The sequence below is a fragment of the Seriola dumerili genome, unplaced genomic scaffold (genome assembly GCF_002260705.1).
Source record: "Seriola dumerili isolate Sdu_G_001 unplaced genomic scaffold, Sdu_1.0 BDQW01001240.1, whole genome shotgun sequence".
NCBI lineage: Eukaryota > Metazoa > Chordata > Actinopteri > Carangiformes > Carangidae > Seriola > Seriola dumerili.
Window position 1 is genome coordinate 24,178 of NW_019175495.1, and position 23,909 is coordinate 48,086.

General features: G+C 42.5%; 1 protein-coding gene across 1 annotated transcript in view; it reads right to left on the reverse strand.

The window, feature by feature from the left end:
- Window positions 1–23,909, reverse strand: part of LOC111238215 (chloride channel protein 2-like) — a 143,404-nt gene that overhangs the window by 13,083 nt on the left and 106,412 nt on the right. The window contains exons 15-20 of the mRNA XM_022767625.1: window positions 20,977–21,190; window positions 15,261–15,394; window positions 13,566–13,756; window positions 10,717–10,828; window positions 8,903–8,973; window positions 8,314–8,388 (exon numbers count right to left, since the gene is read on the reverse strand). Of these exons, the coding sequence (XP_022623346.1) occupies window positions 8,314–8,388; window positions 8,903–8,973; window positions 10,717–10,828; window positions 13,566–13,756; window positions 15,261–15,394; window positions 20,977–21,190 (797 nt within the window). The remainder of the gene's footprint in view (window positions 1–8,313; window positions 8,389–8,902; window positions 8,974–10,716; window positions 10,829–13,565; window positions 13,757–15,260; window positions 15,395–20,976; window positions 21,191–23,909) is intronic.

A 23,909-nucleotide genomic window follows, 5' to 3' on the forward strand; every position in this document is an offset into this window, starting at 1 on the left:
CAGATTTCACTGTAATCCATCCGAGATCTGCGTTTCCATAAAAACTAGAAATGTGAACTTCAAGTCGGCGCTGGAGGGAAAGTTCGAGGATCACCAAATTCATCGGGAACAATGAATATCGGTTCACGGTGAGAACCAAGTTTTCAATGCCTTGAGGAGCACATACTAAATTTCCATTCACCCACATTGTGCTGAGGTGTCGGCAGAAATCTGACAGACAAATCACTCAGAACCTGGGAAAGTTACCAGCAGGATACGACTGGACGTACATGAGATTATATGTAATGTTAATAAATTCTTGAAGCTTGTTCTTCACATAAGGTCGTTGTAATCTTCACTCTTAACAACTTCTGAGCTCATTACATCAGCTCATCTCAGCCGACGGCTTCCCCTTGCACCCTGGAAGCAGCTCGTATTAATACGTGCAGACATCTGAATTTAGCATCAGTATCGTCGTCATTAACACCCTGCTCTCTATCCTGTGTGACGGTTCCAATGACAAAGGACGTTATCGAGTTTGTCTCTGGTGCTAATTTTAGTAATGTGTGTTGTTTCTTGCTGCTGCCTGAACCACATGGTGCAACAGGGAGACATTGCAACAATAATTACTTATCACTCATGTGCAGCCAATGCTCCCTTTGCTTATTGCTTTCACATTCTATTACTAGTCTATTATTAGTCCTGTCTGTGTATCTGATTGGATTGCAGAGAGTTTAACACAATTGTGAAATGACATCATTAATGACTTTGGTCTAACTACAGTTGTGTGAGCAACAATGACGCTGCACCTGTCGTAACAACTTCAGTGAAAACTCTGTGAAATGGTGGGTAGTGAATCTTTATGGTAATGCTGTGGTACTGTGGTTATTATTTGGGAAATGACACCCTCAAAAATCACTGGATACACCTTGGAAACGTGAGACTGAGTGACGCCCGTCAAAAGCCCAAAGCTCTTTTTAATAATGACGCTCCAAAAATCTGCGATGGAGTCCTGACCCTGAAAGGATCTGATATCAGGCATCACATCAGTTCACCCTCAAAACAAATTACAGTCAGTATGTCACACTCATCTTCTCCTGATAAGTTCACTTTCTCTCTCTCTCTCTCTCTCTCCTGTGTATCTCCTCCGTGTTGTCTGAAATTATTCAGGAAATGAAAACTTCATCCTGTCCCCTGAATATTCCTCCTATCAGATACCTGAAGGACATTTTTAATGGAGTCGGTGTCTTTGTAATACAACTTAAAAACTTGCTGTCGTTTAACCTATTCTGAAAGAGCTAACACTTGACCCTGATGAGTTTAATAATTACTGCCCCTATTTCAAAATTCATCTTTCTTGCTCTATAAAAAAAAACGAGTATCTTACACTGTAATCTCTTCTGTTTTATCAATGAGAACAGCTTTAGTTTGATATGATCACTGAGACCTTCAGCCGTGGTACGTCACATAGGAAATCATTATCCTCTTGGACTGTCTGGACAGCAGCAACAACAAACGTTAGCAAGCTAATGTTAGCTCCTGACGCCCCAAAACATCAACTTTCAACTTTATGCTGACGACACTAACGTATGTATTCCAGCTCTGTCATGAACGCCAGAAAGAAAGAAACTGCACTTTCTTCCAAACTGAATATTCTGCCATAAATGACAGAGTGTCCCTAAATGTTGTGCAGCTGTATCCCCCCAAAAAAACTGACATGTGTGTAATTGGACTCAGCAGTTCGGCTCCAGATGTCACAATGACTTAGCTCATTATCTCCCTGCATCAGTGATAATTCTGCAGTTATTCTTCATAATAATGTTGGATAAACACGTCAGACCGGTTCTGAAATCCTGTTTCTTTCAGCTCGAGATCAAATCATTCCTCTCTAGTCATTCGTACTTTCCTTTACATCAATCTTTATCAGAGCTGTAACTGGCTCTGAGATCTGCTCTATCTTTTTCTTTGACTGTTGTTCAAGGTGGACAACTGAACATACGAGTATGTATACAACTACTTTCGTGTTTTTGCCTCAGGGCTTTGTTTTCTGTCACTGCTCACGGAGGGTGATGCTGATGCTGATGCTGCCAACAGCTAAACAACTTTGTTAAGGCGTCAAGCAATGAGGACATATACTATTACTCTACCAACACTTAAATGCAACTTGTCTTTTCTCTTTTGCATCAAGTGTGTGTGTTCCCACGCAAGTGTGTATACGTCAAGAAATAAAGACGCACATTCCCCAACAACCTGAAGAAACAACAGAAAAAAACACTGTGAGTGAGATGCCAAAAAATAAAAAATAAATAAAAAACTGAGCCCACCAGCCATCATAAATAAAGGATGCATTACGGAGATGCAAGAGTGGGGGGAAAATAATGAGAAAAACAGTGAGGAGAGACCGAGAGGCTGGGCGGCATTATTCTTCTGAAACAGACTACTGATGTCATTTACCCTGCATCAATATTTCACGGCCTAGATGGAGGGATGGTGGGGAGGCGGGGGCAGTTAACAGAGATACAAAAACGGCAGGAGGACTTTAGAAAGGAGGTAAAGATGGACGACGAGCGCGAGAGATGAAACTGGATCCGGAAAGAAAGTGAAGCGGTGAGAGCGGAGCAGGAGGAAGAAGAAGAGGCAATAACTTGATTTCTCCTCCGCCGTGGGGGTGTAACTCGGAGGTCTTGGGGGAGAAAAGAAAAAATTGATACATTTATTTGTCCATATTTCTGCTCAGGCCCACGGAGCCTCGACGGACTCAGAGAAAATGCTGTAATCAGCAGCGCTCTCTCTGCTACGTGCACTTATACGCTGCTGAATGTTAATTATAACTCCTGATGACAGGGGAAACAGACCCACTGGCTTGTGGTACTGTAAATGCGCATACACACACACACACACACACACACACACACACACACACACACACACACACACACACAACAAGTGCTACGGGGGTTCATTACTAATTAGCTCACTGGAAGGCAATAATGACTAACATGCTTCTAGGCCCACTTAACACATCCAAAATTCATTGCGCTAATAATACACCATGTGTGTCAGCACTGACCGTACGAGATGCTCCTCTTGGGAAGCTCTCAACAAATCTCTGGACTTCATTAAATTACAACCAGCAGTGGGCCACTGCCAACTCGACTGGCGTCCACCAATTCATGTTAAACACTATAACGATGTACATAAAGGACATAAAATCTGACATAAAATGGCCTTAAGCCAAGGCTGAGGTTCGTTAGTCACGCCTAAACTGGTGCTAAGATCCAACAGTTTCACACTTAAGCCGCGGATTTTCATGTTTTATCTCAGGAATTAAAAAGTTTCTGCTGCAACCAGAGGTGCAGGTTTGGTTTCACAAGTGGTCAGAAATACAAATAAAAAATAAACACGTTTACGAATGTTATTGCCAGCATTTGTATCAATCTAAAAAAAATTACGTATTGTCATGAAATTTAATTTTTATATTATGGTGTCCAAATTAATGGCAGAAAATGACCTGATTGATACTGGTGCATTGTTTTCTTGTGACTTTCATCAGTCAAATGGCACAGTGTCTTGAATTATAGCACAATTTCATAAGTTCTAAAATGCATAAACATATAGAAGCACTTGGGGATATGATTTGATTTAAAATATATAAAAGTTTTTGGTTGGTACATTCACACTGATAAAGTCAAATTTCCTCCAACAGACCAAATACCAATAAATCAATTGATATACAACATAACACAGACTAGAATAAGAAGTAGCTGTAGTATTCCTGAGAAGTTTTTATCGAGTCTGTTGAAAGGTACAACTCATCTTTCAAGATTTTACTCGGGATTTCATTTCACACCTTCTCCTAAATGGGTCTCTGTGATCCATGAGCTTCCTAAATCTGCACCTAAACCTGTAATTGATGGCGTTAATAATGTTCACTGCAGCCTCGATAGTTGATGTCCGACTCAGAAGAGAAATTAAAAAAAGTTGCAGAATATATGAGACCTGAAATTACTGTGATTCCAGGTTCAGAAGGAAACTGTCTGATGACCTCGGTGTTGAAACATGTTTGGTAATTTGCTGCACGATGTTTACTTTACAGATTAGAGCACGGAGGCTTTGCGCCGGATTAACAGCTGAAACCACTTCTGTATTTGTTGTAAATCCCCCCCCCCCCCCACCCCCCATATGTAACACTAGTCCTGTGTGAATAGCGCTTTATTTTACCAAGGGTGCCTAGAAACCCCCTGCGGCCCTGAATCCCTACTGTACCTACTCACTAATACGCTTAATGAAAGATGCCATTTCGCAGGAATAATGCACCACGCTGTGGCGAATGAATAATGAGAGGTTTTTTTGTTCATTTAAAATTTCACTAAAATGAAAACTGTGGTGTTTTTGTAAATTCTGACCTTTACCGTAGCACCCCGTCAGGACAATCAATGCGAATTTAGCTGCCAGTGAACGCGTGCTGTGCTGTTGCACAGACATTGCCTCACAGAGAGACGGACCGTGTAATGAGCTGCACTTCTGCTGTAAATACGTGAAACTAGTACATTTTCTTTTCATTAATCTCTATGATTACTACAGTTGAGGAAATGTGTTTCCTCATTCACCTCAAACTAAAGTTCCTCCGGTTGCAATACACCCGCCTCGGTGTTTTGCCGCCACACAACTCACAACACGGGCGCTGTGGTGTCACGGTGTGAAATACACGCCTCAGGCTTCACATTTTACACCAAAAAAAAAAAAAAAAAAAAAACACTCCCTGTGCGCAACCTCTGTTATTAATTTTGTACTTTTCTCTGGGCAAGTCTGACTTCTGCTGTGTAATTGTGTACTGTGGATTGTGTTAAAGAACCAGGAAACTGCAGAGCTGGATATTAGAAAAATCAAACATGGACACGGAGCTACGGTTGAACACCGTCTGAGATCCATTTGGTGGGGACAGTGATTTGAGAACCTGATGTTGTCAGTATTTTCTCTTACTTACCAACAAGATTTAGACTTCACAGTGTAATTTATTAGCTTTGAACCACGAGTTTGTACAAGCCCCGAAGCAACAGATGAAGAATGATCTGACACTGCTCCGTGCTTGTGAATGATTGAAAATGTGTACGGACTTCAATAATTGTCACTGACATGTGAAACTAATGGAGCCCTTTAAAGTGCCTCAAGTCTAAATCATTAATAATGCTAATAGAGTTACACTGACACAGTGACTGAGAATCTGAGGCAATGGGTTATAATTATACTCAAGTGATGTTGGGGACAAATAAACATTTCCATTAGGGTTCGTTTGTCGTTTTTCTTTTGTTTTTCTTATGTCTTGCACTGCTTGTGTGTGTGTGTTTTTGTTGTTGTTTTTTTTTGCTTATTTTGTGTGTGTTTTAATGTCTACTCTATGTGCCCTTTAAAATGCCTCCTGGGAACAAATAAAGTTTCTTGGATTGAAATGAAAACGCACCTACTTTGCTGCCTGTTAACATCTGTTCAGACTGAATTCTAAGCAGATTTTAGATGTTGTGCCCAAATATCACAATTTCATTCAGAGTCAATGTTAAGATGCGAGTGGTGTTGGGAAAAGCTACTTGGAAACTGCAGGTAGTGAAGCTGTAAGCTAGTTATTATGGGAAGTAGCTACAATACAAGCTACTTCTCATATAGCTACTTGAGATACTTCATGCTAACAAAGAACATCTGCTGAGTAATATACTAAATACACATATTATTACTATTATTATTTAGTAATCTGATAAACAACTGCATCATCATTATTTTGCGATGAAATTTATTACTGTTGCACAGGACGCCACAGCAACGCTACAGCTAGGCTACAGCTAGGCTAGGCTACGCTAGGCTACGCTAACCGAGTGCCAGGGGATAAACCTAGCTTAACATTCCTACTCTCCACTACAGGACATGAGTTTGCTGCAGGGAGATGGGTTATCTGTGCAGGTGTAAAATGTCTGAACTTGAGCTAAAGCTTTGTGCTTATTCCAAGTCCGTATAAAGTTCATTTTATAAACGCACAGAGAAAAGAGGAAAAAAGAAGAGACTGGAGGGAAATAACAGAAACAGTTAAGTTTTGAGATCAGTCAGTCTGAGCCATCATAGAAACACACACACGCGGTCTGTGTGATATCATAATTATACTGGGGTAGGGACTGAATTCAATATTATATCATATTTTAACTGTGGTTTGCATCATTTTGAAAAGAAACAATTTTATGACTTAACACGTATTGAATACTCTCTNCAGAAACACACACGTGGTCTGTGTGATATAAGTATACTGGGGTAGGGACTGAATTCAATATTATATCATATTTTAACTGTGGTTTGCATCATTTTGAAAAGAAACAATTTTATGACTTAACACGTATTGAATACTCTCTGTTTTCTTAAAACTACAAAGTAAGAGTCCTTGGATGCTGATCATGTTTCCTTAGAAACTTATTTAATGAGTTGAGTGAACTCAAGTCAGAACAACTCATGGTTACAACCTCTGAAGTGGGATGAAAATAAAAAACTAGACATTTTAAGTTGCTTTGATTTGAAATTAAATAAACATTAGGAATTTATGTTAAGGTAAAAACTACCTAAAATACTAAATTTCTGTATGACGGTTTACAGTATACAGTGGAGGGGAATAAACACAGACTGCATAAACAATTCAGCAGCCATATTCATGGTAATAACGCCCTGAACACACCTTCATCACTTTTATGTCATCCCAGACAAAATGGCTGCATCAAAAATGTAGTTTCTCTAACGTCTGGATGATTAAAGCACTGAATCAGTAGAAAAGTGTGTAACAGCTGTGACTTCAACAACCAAGTGTACGAGATGATCAAGACGAAGATCCACTGTGAGCACAGCGAGCAACTCTGACACTGAAAGTCTGTATCTGCTCTTTCATCGTAACACTGGATTGAAATAAAAATGAAAAGCAAATGTGTAGAAGAAACGTGGATAACATGCTCACCCCAAAGAAACTCTTTAAGCTGGGTGGTGGCTCCTATAGTGAATGAAATGACATCATATGCGGTGAGTGAGAAACAATTTCACGATGATATGAAAACTTGTGCGATGTGAAAAGGTTTCAGATTACAAATAAATCACTGATGCCAAACGTATCGACGTATTTGGTTTGATTATGTAAAGCTTAATGGTGTTATGATTTTTCAGAAACGGATGCACGTGTGATCGTTCGTCATGCAACGCCGGATGATCTCGTATCGTGGAATCATTTGTCTCAATTCACAATCAGGCACTTGTTCCATTGATTGACATGCATCGCTGCTGGAGAGCGTGCGGCCGCTGTTAATTGGACAGCAGGCCGCATCCCGGTTTGTGATGATATTTTCCAATACCTCCCAGGACTTCTCATGCATCATCATTTCATCTGAGCTGCTGCTGGAACGCTGTCGTTCAAATACCTGCCTGGTGCTAATGAAGAGAGATGATGCTCCTATCCTGGTATTTAACGCTGCATGCACAGAGGAGCTCGCCCCAGTATGGTGCTTCCCGCCCCCTCCCCTCCCCTCCCGCCCCCCTTGCACATTAAACACATGGTATAGCACAGCGTTTCTTTCATCAATTACAAGGAGTGCGATGGGACTTTGGGTCACTCCAGGAACAGGGTGGGATCCTGCTCTGGGAGGCAGTCACTGATAGGACGCCTCGGGTGACACAGCTGATGATGGACAGCACAGCATGCTTGGTTGAACAGCCTCGTCCTCGTAGACCACTTGCCCGTTACTCAATCGTATTTTAATTGTAAGACGACAGTAGTGGGGCGTAATTTCACCCCATGAACACTGCTCCCTCAGGGAATTTGCAGATTTGAGAAAAGCTAAATTTAATCGGCAGGAGGCTCATTGGAAGTTAAGAAAATAATAACCAAATGAAACAGCTGTCAAGAACAACACTTAAATAAAATACATAAATGTTAAAGAGCTCTGTCACAAAGGACAGTGGAATAAGTTAAAAAGAAGTAAAAAAAAAAAAGCATTTGATGCATCATCGGCTTTGGCGCTAAGCAGTGTTGGTGTCCTCTATTGACCACGGGACCAGGGGAGGCTGATTGAGATGAATGGATGCCAGGCTGAGAGGCAGTGAGAGGTCAGCGGGCGGGCTCACAGGTTGGACAAGGATGAGGGTGTTCAACACTTTTTGGCACGATGGCACAGTCGGGCTTTTGGCGGAGCCTGGCCATCGGCATTTGGGATTAGCCCTGGGATGGAGATGACGGTGGTGACAATCAGTTGATTTGCTGATGAACCTGTTGCCGGGCGGATTCCGGGCATTTGGGTAACCTCGATCGGTGGCTCTTACCACGACAGATATCCTGACTCTTTTGGACGGCTTCCTGAGCTCAGGAGACGTGGGGCTCTCCATGTTGTTGTTTTTCTTCCGGACGATCAGAAACAAGCACACAAGTGTTAAACAACAACCTCAACGTCAGAGTGACTTTGCAAAACGTAAACTTCCTTGCAAAACGCCACTTTGACGTGAGCAAACCTCACTGCAATGCTGTGGGGGGGAAAAAATAAATTGAAACCTTATTTTTATGAAACAAGCCATTAGCAGGGTGGTGCAGGAGCTGGGTTTTCTTTAAAGCCTTGCAGGATGCAAGACTGAGACAAAGTGAAAAAGGTTTTATATTGAGGGCGACTGAGATACTGTGTGTCTGTGTGTGTGTCTGTGTGTTTTCTGTATATGTGTGTGTCTGTTTGTGTGGGAGGTGCTGTACTGTAGAGCGTGAAGGACTGTATGTGAGAGATAGCATAGGACTGTGTGGGTGTACAGAATGTGTGAACGACAGGATGTGAGCCACCGTGTGTGTGTGAGTGTGTGTGTGTGTGTGTGTGTGTGTCTGTGTGTGTGTGTGTAATGGGTATATTCGAGGTAATGACTCTCTCACCTCCAGGCCCTCTGTGTCTGGACTGGCACAGAACAGGTTCTTTAAAGCAATGCCCGAGTTATCGTTTGGACCTGAATGAGAGAGAGAGAGAGAGAGAGAGAGAGAGAGAGAGAGAGATAATCAGTGAAACCATCAAAGATCCCTGCTCTCCATCTGTTAGATAATCATGTGCCGTCTGTTTGCAGACCTAATCTTACTGGTCCCGTCTAAACAAGTGTTACAACAACAGTTGCATCATGTGCAAAAATTCTGTCAGACCTGGACCTTGATGATGAATCTAGAGAAAAACAAGATCTCGCTGGGCTTCATGCTCTTAACTTGGCAGGAAAACAGCAGGACATTTTTATCCAGTATTAGCCAGTGTTACATGTATGCTAACTTTACCCCTGCTGCTGGTTGATGTTTAGGGACACCAGCAGTGAGCGTGTTCATGTCCAGCTACCTGCACAGCTAACTTTGCGTATTGTCGCATTATCATAGCTACAACCTGCGGCTACGAGAACAACCGGAAAAAGAAATCCACAGATACACAAAGAGCAATAAATGCTCATTTCCTTGTTTAAATAATTATAGGAGCCAAAGAAAAGAATAATAACTTTCTGTCCCGAGATATATTGTTATCTGTCCACGACTGCTTACTTTGCTTGATCAAACAGCAGGAAAAAAAAGATGCAGCTGGTCCTGCGTTTGCCTTTTTTCCACGGCGGACATTTGAAATGTCTCGTGTTCGTAAAATCCGGTGGAAACACAAAAAGAATCCAGAACCAAAGCCTCATTATAGTAAGGCCCGGGCACAACGGTACGTGGCCTCAGGACAATGCTACAAAATCTGGACCAACCAAATAAGAGCCGAAGAAAACATCCAGCAACCACTGGACATCTGCGACAAAACCAAAGTGAACTTCAGTCCTACTGGACTGAGTGGCAGATTATTTGGGCACTGTGAGAAAGATATGAATAAACAGATAAATAAAATAAAAAGAACACACATACTGAGAGACCAGAGCCTGGGCGCTGAGACTGGTGGACACAAACAAACAAGAAGAAACCAGAGAAAACAAACCAACGGTTCTGCCAACGAGCTGAGCAACACTTCCTGCTACACTCACAGCAAAACAAGACTCAGTGTTTACCAGAGGAAAAACTCACACTGACAATGAAGCAGCAACATATATGAATTAAGTTCATTCTTATACTATATCTCATCTTATATTTAGCAAATGTGAATACCACTCTTTTTCCTTATTCCTAAATTATTATAATCACTGGAAACATTGTGCAACTTGCTTTGTAAATTCATTGATTCATACACAATTACTCATTATTATTATTCATATTATGGTATTAATTATTACTCATATATGATCATGCCACAAGAGGAAGTTTAAACGTGGGAAACTGAAATATGTGAAATATGGTGAGAAAAAAGAAGAGATGGATTGTAAGATTTTTTTTGGAGAGGGAGAGAGAGAGAGAGGGAGAGACAGAGAGGGAGAGAGGGAGAGAGAGAGACAGAGAGGGAGAGAGAGAGGGAGAGGGAAAGAGAGGGAGAGAGGGAGAGAGAGAGACAGAGAGAGAGAGAGAGGGAGAGGGAAAGAGAGGGAGAGAGAGAGACTAAGAGGTGCTTTTAGTGTTATTTGACTGTAGAGGCAGAGAGGCCATTACAGACACTCCTTCCGGATCTATTAAATCCCTCATACTTTCCCTTCTGGATTGCGTCACCTGTGTACTGTTTGGAAAGTCTCCTGCATGTCTGTGTGTGTGTGTGTGTGTGTGTGTGTGTGTGTGTGTGTGTGTGTAAGTGAGTGTCTTACTGCTGGGGATCTCGGTGGGTCGCTCAACCACAGAGGATCTCTTCAGAGCAGGTTTGAGTGGCTTCTGAGGGACTGGACGAGTAGGACTGAAGGATGATTCCTCGGTAGAGATCTGCAAACACACACACACACACACACACACACACACACACACACACACACACACACAAAGATAAGAAACAGCACTCCAAACCCTCGTCCTGCTTAAAAGATCAACCCCTCTGTCTCGTACAGAGAACTCATTAGACAAATGGATGCACTTCTGCAGAGTGATGAGATGGAGGAGAATCAAAGGAGGGAAAGAGACGAAACTAAAAGAAAAAGCACATGAAGAAAGAAAAGAAAAAAAAAACAGACGCAAAAAAAAAAAAAACAGCTGGAGCTGAGAGTTAAAAGACGAACTCTCATGTCGGCCCTGATGTTACATTTCATGACTTCAATGACTTTCCGTGCTGGAATTTCCATGACCTAAAAAAGATTTTTTTTGCTGGGTTGTGTTAATGAATTTAGTTTCAACCATAAAACATTTCACAGATCAAATACTTGTGTGAAATTAATTAGAATTCTGTGAAGTTGCCCGTTTATAAATTCATTATTATTCCTGATATAGGAGGCTGGTGTTGTCCTTTGATATTGGACATCAGCCGGTTGGAGTTTCTTTAATACTGTTCCTGTTTCATTTTTTCAATTTTCTGTTTTTTTGTCTTTTGCGAAGTAATTCTGAAATTAAAGAAAAGCAGTGCTTTTTTTTGTTTTTTTTAAAGTCTGCTTTAAAAACACAACAGAGGTGGATGAGTCTGTTTTTTCCTTTAAGGAAGCAGTTCGGAGATTTCTGCCGACGAGACGGAAACATGAAACTAAACTAAACTAAAAGAAGCAAAATGACACATATTTCTAACTTCTGGCATAAAAGGGGTCGTTAAAAGATCACTAATCAAGACGTTTGATACAAAGATGGCCTGAATCTGAATAACATGCCGCTGCACGAGAAGGAACAGAGAAACTGGAAAGAGGGTATGAAGTCAGAGAAATGAAGAAAAGAGAAGAGAGATAAGGTAAATGAGCATCACACACACACACACACACACACACACACACACACACAGACACACACGCCCTCACATATGTGCCGGAGGGTGTTCTACTCAGCCACTCGCTGCAAACGGATGAAATTGAAATGAAGACAGAGCAAAGAGATAAATCGACATTTGGAGCAGCACAGTGCACGCAGGGCCTGGAACCAATTTATACATCCACCTAAAACCATGGCTGCCCATTTCCAATTGTCTCTCTTAAACACACACACACACACTGAACCTCATGCAGTCTCCTTATCTCTGTTATTGATGGCTTAATAACACACGTTAATGCTCGGAGCTATCAACCTGTAACACACACACACACACACACACACACACACACACACACACACACACACACACACACACAGGAAAACACCCAGTGTGCGTTTCACACTTCAACATCTTTCCTCTTCTTTTAAAACTATCCAAGCAGGAGTCTTTGTCTTTTTATCTCCAAGAGCTTTAAGTGCAACAGATACAGTGGCAACCCCATCACATTTTATTGTGTTGGAAATTTAATTTTAAATGAATAAAATTTAAATTTTTGCCCATTTTACCTACACTCAACGACCGACACTGACAAAGTAAGAAGATGTTTTCACAAAAGTATTCAGACCCTTTGCTCGTCACTCCGAACTGTGTTCAGGTGCGTCTGCTGCTTTAATTATCCCTGATTCGTGTCTTAGAACTTGAGTTGAGTCCAATCCAAGACAGAAACCAAGCCATGAAGTGCAAGTAACAAGAGTTTTCCCAGGAGCACAGTTTCCTGAATGATTGTGAAAAGGACGAAGTTCTGAACCAGCAGGACTCTTCATGTTTCTCATTACGGGTTATTGAGTGTCGACTGGGAGGGAGGGGGGGGGCAAAAATAATCAATTAACAATTAAATCTACAGCACAATAAAGGGCGCAAACAGTGAAGGGGTGTGAATGTCACAAGCAGATCTGGTGATGTGAGTTACTCTTGATTTCTTTCGCTCGGTTCCATCCAGCCAACTGTTCTGTCGTTTTTACTTATTTAACACGTCGGTCTTAATTTCAAATGTTAAAACTTTAAAGACCCCGACGTTCCTTTTTACCATGAGCAATGGGAGTCTACATGAACACACTATTATACACCACAGTGAGAGAAGTTTTCTCTCTGTTCCTCCTCACTGATATGAAGTGGGCGGGGCTCAGTTGGAAAACAGTGATGTCATGCGCTGCTGTGCACCAATCAGGATTTAGCAACATACAGAAAATACCGCAGGATGTTTCTTCTCTGACTGTTAACTTTGAGTGTTGCTTACTTGGTTGTAATTATTTCATGATATAGTGGAATATTATTTTGAATCTCACTTACCAACCAATACATTTCCTCATTTGTTTTGTCATATTAACCTGCCTAGATTATGTTTCTCTGTTTGATATTTTATGTATTAGGTATTTACTTATTTATTTTTTTGTATTTAATTGAATTCTTTTCTTTTCGGATGCCTATAATTTAATTTACTTCATTGGTCCTAAATTGTTTGTGTTTTATCTATTTTGATCTGATCAGATTCATTATTTTTGTTTGAAAACTGAGTCTCATAAAAGGCTTTAAATGGACCATGAAGTAATACCATCATCTTGGGACCATCTTTAACAGCTTTTGTCCAACTTTTCTTTTCTAACAAGCTCCAGTACAGTTTCTTTGTCACATATATGTATTTATATAAATATTTAGTTTCCAAATGTCGCTGTTTGTCCCTCTCCACCCCATCTCTCCGGCTGCAGTGACCCTGACCTGGAAGCGGACCTCCTGACTGGCCCGGTGGCTGTCGTTCTCGCTGCAGGGGTTCGACACGACCGACAGGCGCTTCTTCTCCGCGGCGGCTCGCTCCCTGATGTACTCCAGACGCCTGGGCCGACCGAGCTGCTGGGACAGCAGCGACTGGAGCTGGGCACGCTCGATGGAGCCCAGCAGGATCATGGACTCTTGGGGAGGAGACACAGACAGAAGGGGAGAAGTGAGAGAGAGTGGAGGAGGATGATGGGAGGATGTGGAAGGCAGTTTTATGGAGGAGAAGGAAGAAAAGGAGCAAGAGCAGGAAATAGAGGAGGAGGAGGAGGAGGAGGAGGAGGATGAGAAGTGCAAGAGTAAAGCCGTTTAACTGTGGAAGAGTGAGCAGACTGCAGGAGATTCCTAACACATGTTGCAGCACTGCAGAGAGATCAGCTGAGTTACATAACAACAGCCTAGAATGCAGTGAATGTGCATTAACCAGTGTGTGTGTGTGTGTGTGTGTGTGTGTGTGTGTGCGCGGGCGGGTGGCAGCTTGCTTGCTTTAAGTAATTGCCTTTGTGACAGTACTTGCTGATTATGTATTTGGTTAAATGCCGGAGCTAATTGTTCCCGCACGATTACATAATTGAGACAGTGTTGGAATAACAAATCTGCACTTCAGCGAGGTGGCGAGCGCGGGCCCCCGTCAGCTCGCTGCGCCCAGGCAGGTTTGTCAATCAATCAATCTCCGTAATGAGCACGACGCCGAGGTCGCCAAGAATTTGTTTTTCGGTACACAGTGGAGAGGACGCTCGGTCCAATGTCGAACGAAGACATCAATATGACAATCAGACAACACACATCACAACAGCTGTCAAACATCTGATGAAAGTAGAACTGTCTTAAAATGATGAGCTTCATAAAAAAGTCTGTTCTCCCTGGATGATTTAATGTTTCCAATACTTTTATTTAATCAAGCAAAGTGACGAGGGTCAAGACTTTCTGCTTTTAATCTGAATCCTTCGATTTTGCTGATGAATTCTGATTCTACTGATGACCACACTTCTTTTGTTTTTTGCATTAACTGCACAATTTATTGTAAATAAATGTCTTATTATTTTGCCTTCATCTTGTGTTTCCTTCACTTTTTTTCCCATCCAGACCAAACCAGGTCATGACAGAGGGTTTAAGGTGAAATCTACCACAATAACCAGTTTAGGAGATGGAAAAATAATGTAAACTGTGGAGGTCTGACTGTGAAATAACATGTTTTTTTATCTGTATCACACATGAAGCAAGAAAGCCGTTTATAGACTCTGTTTTTTGGAAACGAAGTGAAGCCGCGGATGTGTTCCTGAATAATTAAAAACGTCTTTATTTCAGGGGGTTAAAGCTGCATCACTGTACATTTTTCAGCCATGTTGGGGAAACAAAACAAGCTACACAACATTTGCATATTATCAACTTTATAAAAATAGTATAGTGTCCATGTTAGCAAGCAGTGTCAGCAAACAAGGAGCAACATTATCCTCCATTTGAAGTTATATAAGTCCAATGTTCACTCCTTTACGCTCTGTTTTGGTCTCCACCATGGTATCTGGCTCTTTAGCTGTTAAATGCTCCATTACAAACGTGTAATGAGCTTCATACGAGTATTACAATAGATAATTATTAAAGCTGCTTCTCCCAGTGCGTCTGTGTGTGTTTGTGTCTCACCAGCTGACTCCACCAGGGCCAGGGTCTTCAGGTGACCCGTCAGCAGGACGTTATGCAGGTCTCGGTAGCAGCAGTTGAGAGTGATGTATCGCACGTCCCGCACCATAATGTCCTCAACACGGATATTATACTTCCTGAAATGAGGGAGAAAAAAAAGGGGAGGGGGGGAGAAAAACATGCGGTGAGGAGGAAGAAGATGAGACGATTTTGAAAACTGGTTGAGGAGATGAAGGGATAGAAGTAGGTAAGGTGAGAAGAAATAGAAAGATGGATCCATTAAAGTATCAAATAACATTTCCCTGAAGAGTCTGAACATGCACACTGCTGACTTTTACAATTTCACATCGACTGATGACTTGTCCCTGAACTATAACCTCAGCACATCCTTCCTGCAGCCGACCGCTCAGTCCAATAACGCGCTACGCTGTCAACACGTCATCCGGATGTTTCGCGACAGCAACGGCATGACCATGTGCACAGTAGCGGGGGGGGGGGGTGGCTGACATTGTGCGAGCAGGTCTTGCCTCAGCAGAATCACACACCCTGGAACAGCAGCCATAAACACTCAGCTCCCTCTTCCTGCCGGAGCCTGCCAAAACCTGCAAACACGACAGCAGTCGCTCGGCGGTTTTTCCGCTGCCAAGCCACGTCGCCGTGCCAGAACACGGGCTCCGGCCAAACCCCTCCGCTCCTTGTTGCGGTGACAACTCAATAGATTGACCTCCCTTGAAACACAAAGTTAATTTGATGACCATCCCCCACTGCTCCGCCGCTGCTCAGCACAGCACTAAGTTGGTCGAGGATCCCTATTACAAATTCCTGGTGCTGCCTTCAGGCACCAGCAGAATCCTGGGCCAGAACAAAACCTGACAGAAAGGCTCTCTACAGGTCGTCACGTGGTGATGTAAGAAACTAACAATGGCATCGAAGAGTCAGCTCACCCATAGTCGCACGGTCGTACCGGACCGCTGTGGTGAAGAGGGAGCTGAGCTGGAAAGGTAAAGCTCTCGATTCACCGGTTGATCTTCGTAACCAACCCTCGCCTGCGGTCATGAGCTCTGGGTAGTGACCAGAAGAATGAGATCACAGATTCATGAGGCTGTAGTGAGTTTCCTCCACAGGGTGGCTGCGCTCGGCCTTAGAGATCTGGTGAGGAGCTCGGAGTAGAGTCGCTGCTCCTTCACGTTGAAAAGGAGCCAGCCGAGGTGGTTCGGGCATCTGACCCCCCCCACCCACCCTTTGGAGGTTGTTCCAGGCTTTTTCAACTGGGAGGAGACCCCCGGGGTAGATCCAGAACTCGCTGGAGGGATTACATATCCCATCTGTCCTGGGAACGCCCTGGGATCCCCCAGGAGGAGCTGGAAAGCGTTGCTGGAGAGAGGGAACTGGTCTGGAACCTCCTGCTTGCTCTGCTGCCACCGTGACCCGACCCCGGGTTGGCAGAAGAAAGATGGATGGATGGATGGATGAAAGTTGGGTTTGCTAGATGCCTTCCTACAACCTTGACCTGTGCAGCCTTAAGGTCGGGTTATGCTTGAAACAACTGGCTCATACGCCGATCACACCTGACGGTAAAAATAATGTAATGTTTCTCCGTTTAAGGCATCATTTCCTCCATGACAGATCTACCACACACCTACTGTTATCAATCCCATATAACTAAATAGATACGGTAGATCTGATACATCAGTCTGTGATAAAAAAATACAAACAAATATATAAGTAAAAATATCACCCTTGAAAGAAGCTTCTTTTTGCTGATGAATTGGAAGCCTCTTTTAATTTGCCAGCGGATCTGAGAGAATAATGTAATGCACGCCTCTGAACTGACCACAACCGCTGCCAAGACTAATTTCCCTCGGGATATGAAAGGCAGTTGATGAAATCTGATTGGTTTCCTCTTAATTGAACCTCCTCCCCCGCAAAGGCTGGGGCGATACATCTGAATAGTTTGAGCTATCTTGCTTTCATCCTCGGTTTATAGATTTGAGCCAAGATAAACAGAGTTATAGGGTTATAAATCCACGCTTATAGATCATCCATATTGCCCACAGCGGAGTGGAGAGGCTTGGGGTGTTGATATGTGTATGTGTGTGTGTGTGTGTGTGTGTGTGTGTGTGTGTGTGTGTGTGTGTGAAATGGGGGGTGAGGATTTAGGGGGAAGGTGTGGAAGCCAATAAAAGGATGTTTGTAATGATCCGGAGAAAATGTGATCATCTCCTGCGGCTTCGCTCGCTGAGACAACAGTGGACGACGGACGGTTCAACACGCTGTAATTGGCCGTTATGAAATGCTAAGAAACGCACAGTGACAGATACAGAAACAAATGATTGTGCACGCACGCACACACGCACGCACACGCACACACACACACACACACACACACACACACACACACACACACACACACACACACACACAGAGTGATGTTATGTAATTGTTCCCACACTTTTTCCAACGCTGAAGGGGAGAAGACAAGAGACTGGGCAGAATAAAAAAAAAGGAAAAGAGGAGGTGGAAAAGGTTTCATATGTGCAACCGGGTATGATGAGTGAAGGAGTGGGTACCAGCATATCTTTAGTGGAAATGTGTGTGTGTGTGTGTGTGTGTGTGTGTGTGTGTGTGTGTGTGTGTGTGTGTGTGTGTGTCTGTGTATGTTGTGTGTTCTGTATCTACAAAAGCTGCACAGAAATAAAAGATAAGAAATCCAATTCTCTCCCTGTCCGTGTGGGTGTGCGAGCAAATGTACATGACATCATATGTGTGTATCACATGGCAGGCGTTACATGAGTGTTCCTGTGATTGTGTTTGTGTGTGTGTGTGTGTGTGTGTGTGTGTGTGTGTGTGGGTGGGTGGACGGTTGCGTGGGTGTGAGATGGATAATTTCCAGTTTGAGTGAAAAACACATACAGCTTGGAGGGGGCCACGCTACCTACAGTGTCTCATTTCCCTCCCTCAGCCTCCACCTCCGCTCTCGTATGCTGCAGTAATATAACACACACACACACACACACACTTATAGACACACATGCGCACACACACACACATGCACACACATATAAAGGCTCAGTGATGGAGAGTGGTAAGAGGTAAGAAAAAAAGGAAAGGAAAGATGGAGGGAAGCAGGAGCTTTCTGCAGAGTGACTCAAGTTCATAGTGTGTGTGTGTGTGTGTGTCTGTGTGTGTGTGTGTGTGTTATTAAATATAGATCGTTCAAGGAGATTTTGTGTGGGTGTTTGTATGTGTGGGCTGTTTACACACACAGATACACACACAGATACAGAGGGGATTCCTGACCGTTTCTCAATCATCTTTATGCTTCGGCAACTTTAAACAGTTTGACACGTGTCATTATGTCGAGATAATTTGATATTTTTTATTGATCGACGATCATGTCATGATTTATTTTCACTTTGTGCGCACACACACACACACACACACACACACACACACACAGACAGAATATGTCTATGTATCTAATTCAATTCAGTTAAACGTGTTGAAACTTGGATTATTAATATTTGATAAAGTTTAACAAACTTGCAGAGACAGAATTACACTGAAATTAAAGGATAAATCTTGTTTATTACAACTTTGATTATGTTTTTGTCGTTTGGCAACCATCATTTCTATCAGTTATGACACTGATACTGAATTTATGAACAAACCAACAGTTCAGACAGATGATCTAAACTACTTTCTTTGGAGGTAAACCAAAAGAAATTGCACCTAAACTGCCCTTGATAACCTGCACAACCATGTGCTACTGTACGTACAGTGTGGTGGGTCAGAGTGCAAAATACCCCGTGGCAATCAGAGGGTTCACTGCCATGCACCTCCAAAACAAGGGGATGCTAACACCAGGCACACATTTCAAATAGCAACAACACTGCAAGACAATTTTAAGAGGATACTCCATTTACTCTCCTTTTGAGGTAATAAAACGATCAAAATTGATGCAGCAGAACCAGAGACTACAATACCCACAATGCAACTTAGCTTGGACTCAAGTTCTTTCCTTCCCACACACACACACACATGCACGCACAGGATGGGAGATGGGATGCGTTGATAAGGAGAGACAAGAGCCACAGAGATGGAGCGAGAGAGCAATAGATGATGGAGAGGTGGATGCTGCGGGTCGACTGAGGTGCTGACGGAGAAAGTGAAGGACAGAGACGAAACTCTTGGGGGGGGCGCCACGGAAAAATGATGAACAGATGGAGGATGAAACGAAAAATTTCCCTCATTACTCCCAATTTGTGAATGATGCACCCAGACTATCATCTCCACCGAACGATTTGCCAACATCCATAACAATAATTGCTTCCAAACAATTAAATGAATGGTGCTTCTGTGCGGCTTCAGACAGCTCGGAGGACGCGAAGCAGCTGCTAATCCCATTCAGTATTTTGTGGTTGGTATAAATTATTAATGTGGGGTGGCATTTGAAAGCCATGTAAAGCAGAACCACCGAGCCAGGCACCTCCACCCACGTTTGTCTTTTTGTAAAGCGAATTCCACCCGCCACATGCTCCCTGAAAGTAAGAAAATGTGCTGTGTGCGGTTCAAACACCTAAATTAAAAGCAATATTTGAGACCATTAAGACTCACTGTGCACTCAGCTTTAACTATTAAAAAGTTACATTAAGAACTGGGAACACAGACACTTTTTCTAAACCATTACTTAACTAATTAACCTTCCACAGTTAAAGAAATAAACCTCTGCAGAGCAAAGAGAAACTTTCAGTAACACTCAAACAAAACTGACTGGCCTGCAACCTCGACAAATACACTTGTAGTACATAGTGTATGCTATATGGACGAATAAACTGGACATTCATACGTTCCTTTTGCATATATTTTAGCCACACAACTGCACAACTGCAATGAAAATGGCATGAAGAGGATGAATAACAGCCTGACTTTTCATCTAGAGTCAACAACAGGTCGAAATGTTTTGTTTCCAACACATCAGTTCATCAAACCTCTAAAAGTAATCGATGAATTCTCATCCAGTGAGCCAATCAGGAGCCTTTCTTGCTAGATCTGGTGACTTGTCAGATGCCTGCACCAAGCACAAAATATCTTGTGATTTTTTTGGACAAACCTGAACTCATCGAGTCACCAGTGTTTCTCAGTGAATGTTTTCTCATGTGGTTCGACCAGTCAGCAGAACTCCTTCTCAAACTTTAGCTCCACTTACTGTCATTTTTCAAATCGTGTATAAATGGTAAATATAGTAACTATGGGATGATATAATGGATGAAGGTATTTAAGCTACTTTCCATTGAAAATAGTTCAGTGGAAACAAAATGACATGTTATCATATGCATGCTAACATGCTTAACAAGTGACACACTTGCTATCATGCCAGCATTATCGTGCTAATAACTTAAATATTAATTGTTAAAACCTAAACTTTAGCATGTCAACATTTAAAAATGCTGTTCAGCTAGCCTGGTTCTGTCCAAAGGCTATCAGTAGCTTAGCCTAGCACAAAGATGGAGTAGACAGGCGTGATAAAAAACGCTAATTACGCAAATCAATAACTTCAATTGTTTTTAGACAATGCCATTTCTTGAAAAATCTTTAAATCAGAAATTTTTTAAAATGACTTTCTTGGCATGATTTTGTGTTGGTTGCACATGGTATAAATCTGTAGCAGTTAATTTAGTTAATTATTAGTTTAATAGTGAACATTCGCAGTACGTACTCGTGGTGTCCCCAGCCCAGCTCTGGGAGGTAGGGCAGCTTCTTGATCCTGATGATGGAGTCGTAGAGGGAGGGCTGCAGGGACTGGGCCACGGCGTTGGCCAGGATCACCGCTATCATCACCGGCAGGATGTGGGAGATCTGGCCAGTCAGCTCGAACACGATGACTGCGGTGGAAACCGTGTGGGTGACCGCTCCCGACAAGGCCGCCGCACCTTTGGGCGGAGGGGGAGAGGACAGTGGGGTGAGAGGAAGAACAGAGAGGGAACGCATAAAAGCAATCGTTTAGCTCAGGTCTGGTGCATCATCCATCTAAATGACAGACAGTTCAATATTTCAAGTGCAATAAATAATATTTTTACTACTCCATAACACACAAGAGAGAGGACCGTTGATCAATAAAAACATATCTTAACGAGTTGCTGAGATTTTTCACTTTCACTCATGGACGCACACATGGATGTGTAGCTGTTCTTATTATAGTCATTCCCCCTTGTAGTGTAGTGGCCGATTGAACCCTAGTCGCCTTAGTAACCTTAGTGGTTACTTTAAGATAAATATTTACATACTAAACCAATGATGAACTTATTTAATACAATGTATTGTTATGGATAAAACTGAGATTAGCTCCGACTCAACCTCCTAAAATCAGTAATAAAGTAAACAGCGTATACAGCGCAATCATAGTGTGATAATAACATATTCCTTACGATGGTGTATATGTGACTGTGATACTGGAGTAATTACTGACTAATACCAGGCTGATAAATATCATATGTAACTTTTACTGGAGCGCTTTCATCATTATTATCTCCTCTACTCATTTATACTCCTACCGACAGAAAAAAGAGCAGGAAATCAATGTGTAACAATCTGTCCAATACTGGAACATTCATGGGTCAGATCATACAATATATTGTACATCCAGCATTATTGATCCAATCCATAAAACCCCACTTCAAGCTGTCAACGTTATCATCCCTTTATAAGTTTCCTTGACCAGACCAATCACCCTCTCTCCTTTATATACTCCCAGCCCAGCAAACCTAATTCACATTCTCCTCCTCTCATATACTCATATGGGAAAAAAATCTACTTATTCAGCTAATTCAATACAAAAGGGAACCTCAATATTTCCAAATCTTTTTTTCTGCTCAATAAAGTGTTGTAAAAAAAAAAAGAAAAAAAAGAAAGAAAGAAAGAAAGAAAAACAGCAATATAAAAGCTGCATTAAAGCAGACGGAGCAGCATGAGGCGACGTGAGCCTTCGCTGCTCAGCAGAGAAAATGGATGAGTCCAATCCAAAGAATGAGATGAACACTGGGAAAAAAAAAGAGAATAGAAAGAATAAAAGCATTAAACTAAAGTGAAAAGAGAGAGGGGAGCAGGGAGAAACAGATGGTGGGTGAGAGAGTCTACAAAGGCAGGTTTCACTGTTCTGTCTCCTAAGTTAATTAAGCCTGTGTGTGTGTCTGCCTTGCCTCCTCAGATAAATGCTGCTGCTCCCTCTGCCCAGCCTAACATTTAGTCCTTAAAGCGAGCTCCGCTGTGAGTTGAAAGAGGCTCATCAGAGTGTCAGGCCTGTAAAGGACTGAGTCATCAGCCACAGCGCAGCACAACAACATCAGCAGCCCAGAAAAACAGCCGTCGCCAACTCGCAACAGCGGCATAATCAGCGCGGCTGTCAACAAGTGGCACAGTGGAGGGGAATCACAACACTGCATCTCATTAGACGCACGACTTCAGGTAGGATGGAAATGATGTGGTTACATTTTAGGGGGGTGGGGGGTGGGGGGGGGCAGCTGGTGTCCGCAAGACAAGAATAAATCAAGGGTGTTTCTGCCGAAAACATCACATTGTAAAGTCTGTACTATTTCATAATCAGGTGGAATAGGAACAATAACAGAAGCCATTTCTAAGTGTTTTAGATAATACCAGAACTTTATCTGATCGCTGTTAAAGGTCCCCTATTTTACACTTTTCCAGTGTTTTATTCTAAGTTATGATATCCATAAGAAGATATATTCTCCCTGGAGCTCCAGCAACAACAGGACGGCGAGCCATTTTACCCTGAAATGTAAGAATTCACTGAAATGACAAAAGTAATTCGATGGGTATAATTAAATATCTTGTTATCTTTTTATCTGTCCTTTATATGTTTTGCCCATTAATGCATGCTACGTTTTTTTGGGACAGGACAAAAGTTTGTGTTGTATTCACATTTCATAGTTAAACTGTTAATAAAAACTTGACGTTTCCTGCAGTCGCTTCACTGTTAAATTCCTCTTCAGCAGTTCAGGAGATATAATCGAAACCGTTTATGTGCCGCTTCATTCGCTCTGTTACATACCAAAATCAAACAGGGCTGAAACGTGGACTCTGACTGAAGTCACGAAGCAAGAGGATGCCACTGGGAGGCTTTTATGCCCCCCCCCCCCCCCCCCCCCCCCGACCTCTCTGATCTCCTCCTCCATCACACCCATGCACGAAACCTCTGCTCATCGATTCAAACCTCCGGACGACCAAACACCGAACCTGGGTGTCGGAGCTTTGTCCATCACTGCCCCCCACCCCCCCACCCTCTGGAGCTCTCTCCCCATGGACATTAAATGCTCTGTCGCCCTCCCCAGCTTTATGACAGCACTCTAAACTCACCTTTTTAAAGCTGCTTTTAACTTTTTAACGCCCCGCTCTGTCACCGATGCTTTTATATGAGAACATGTTTTACTGTAGTTGTACACTCACCTACTTTACTCTTCCTTTTCCTGCTGCTCTGTTTTCCTGTGTTTCTTATTTTTGCTCATTGTTTATCTGGGTAAAGCATCTTTGAGTGCCTTTAGAAGTGCTTTGCTACCAAGCGCTAACTAAGATTGGGAATAATCAATATCTATAACGAGAATTACAGATTTTTGAGATGTCTGGTGAGAACAGGAG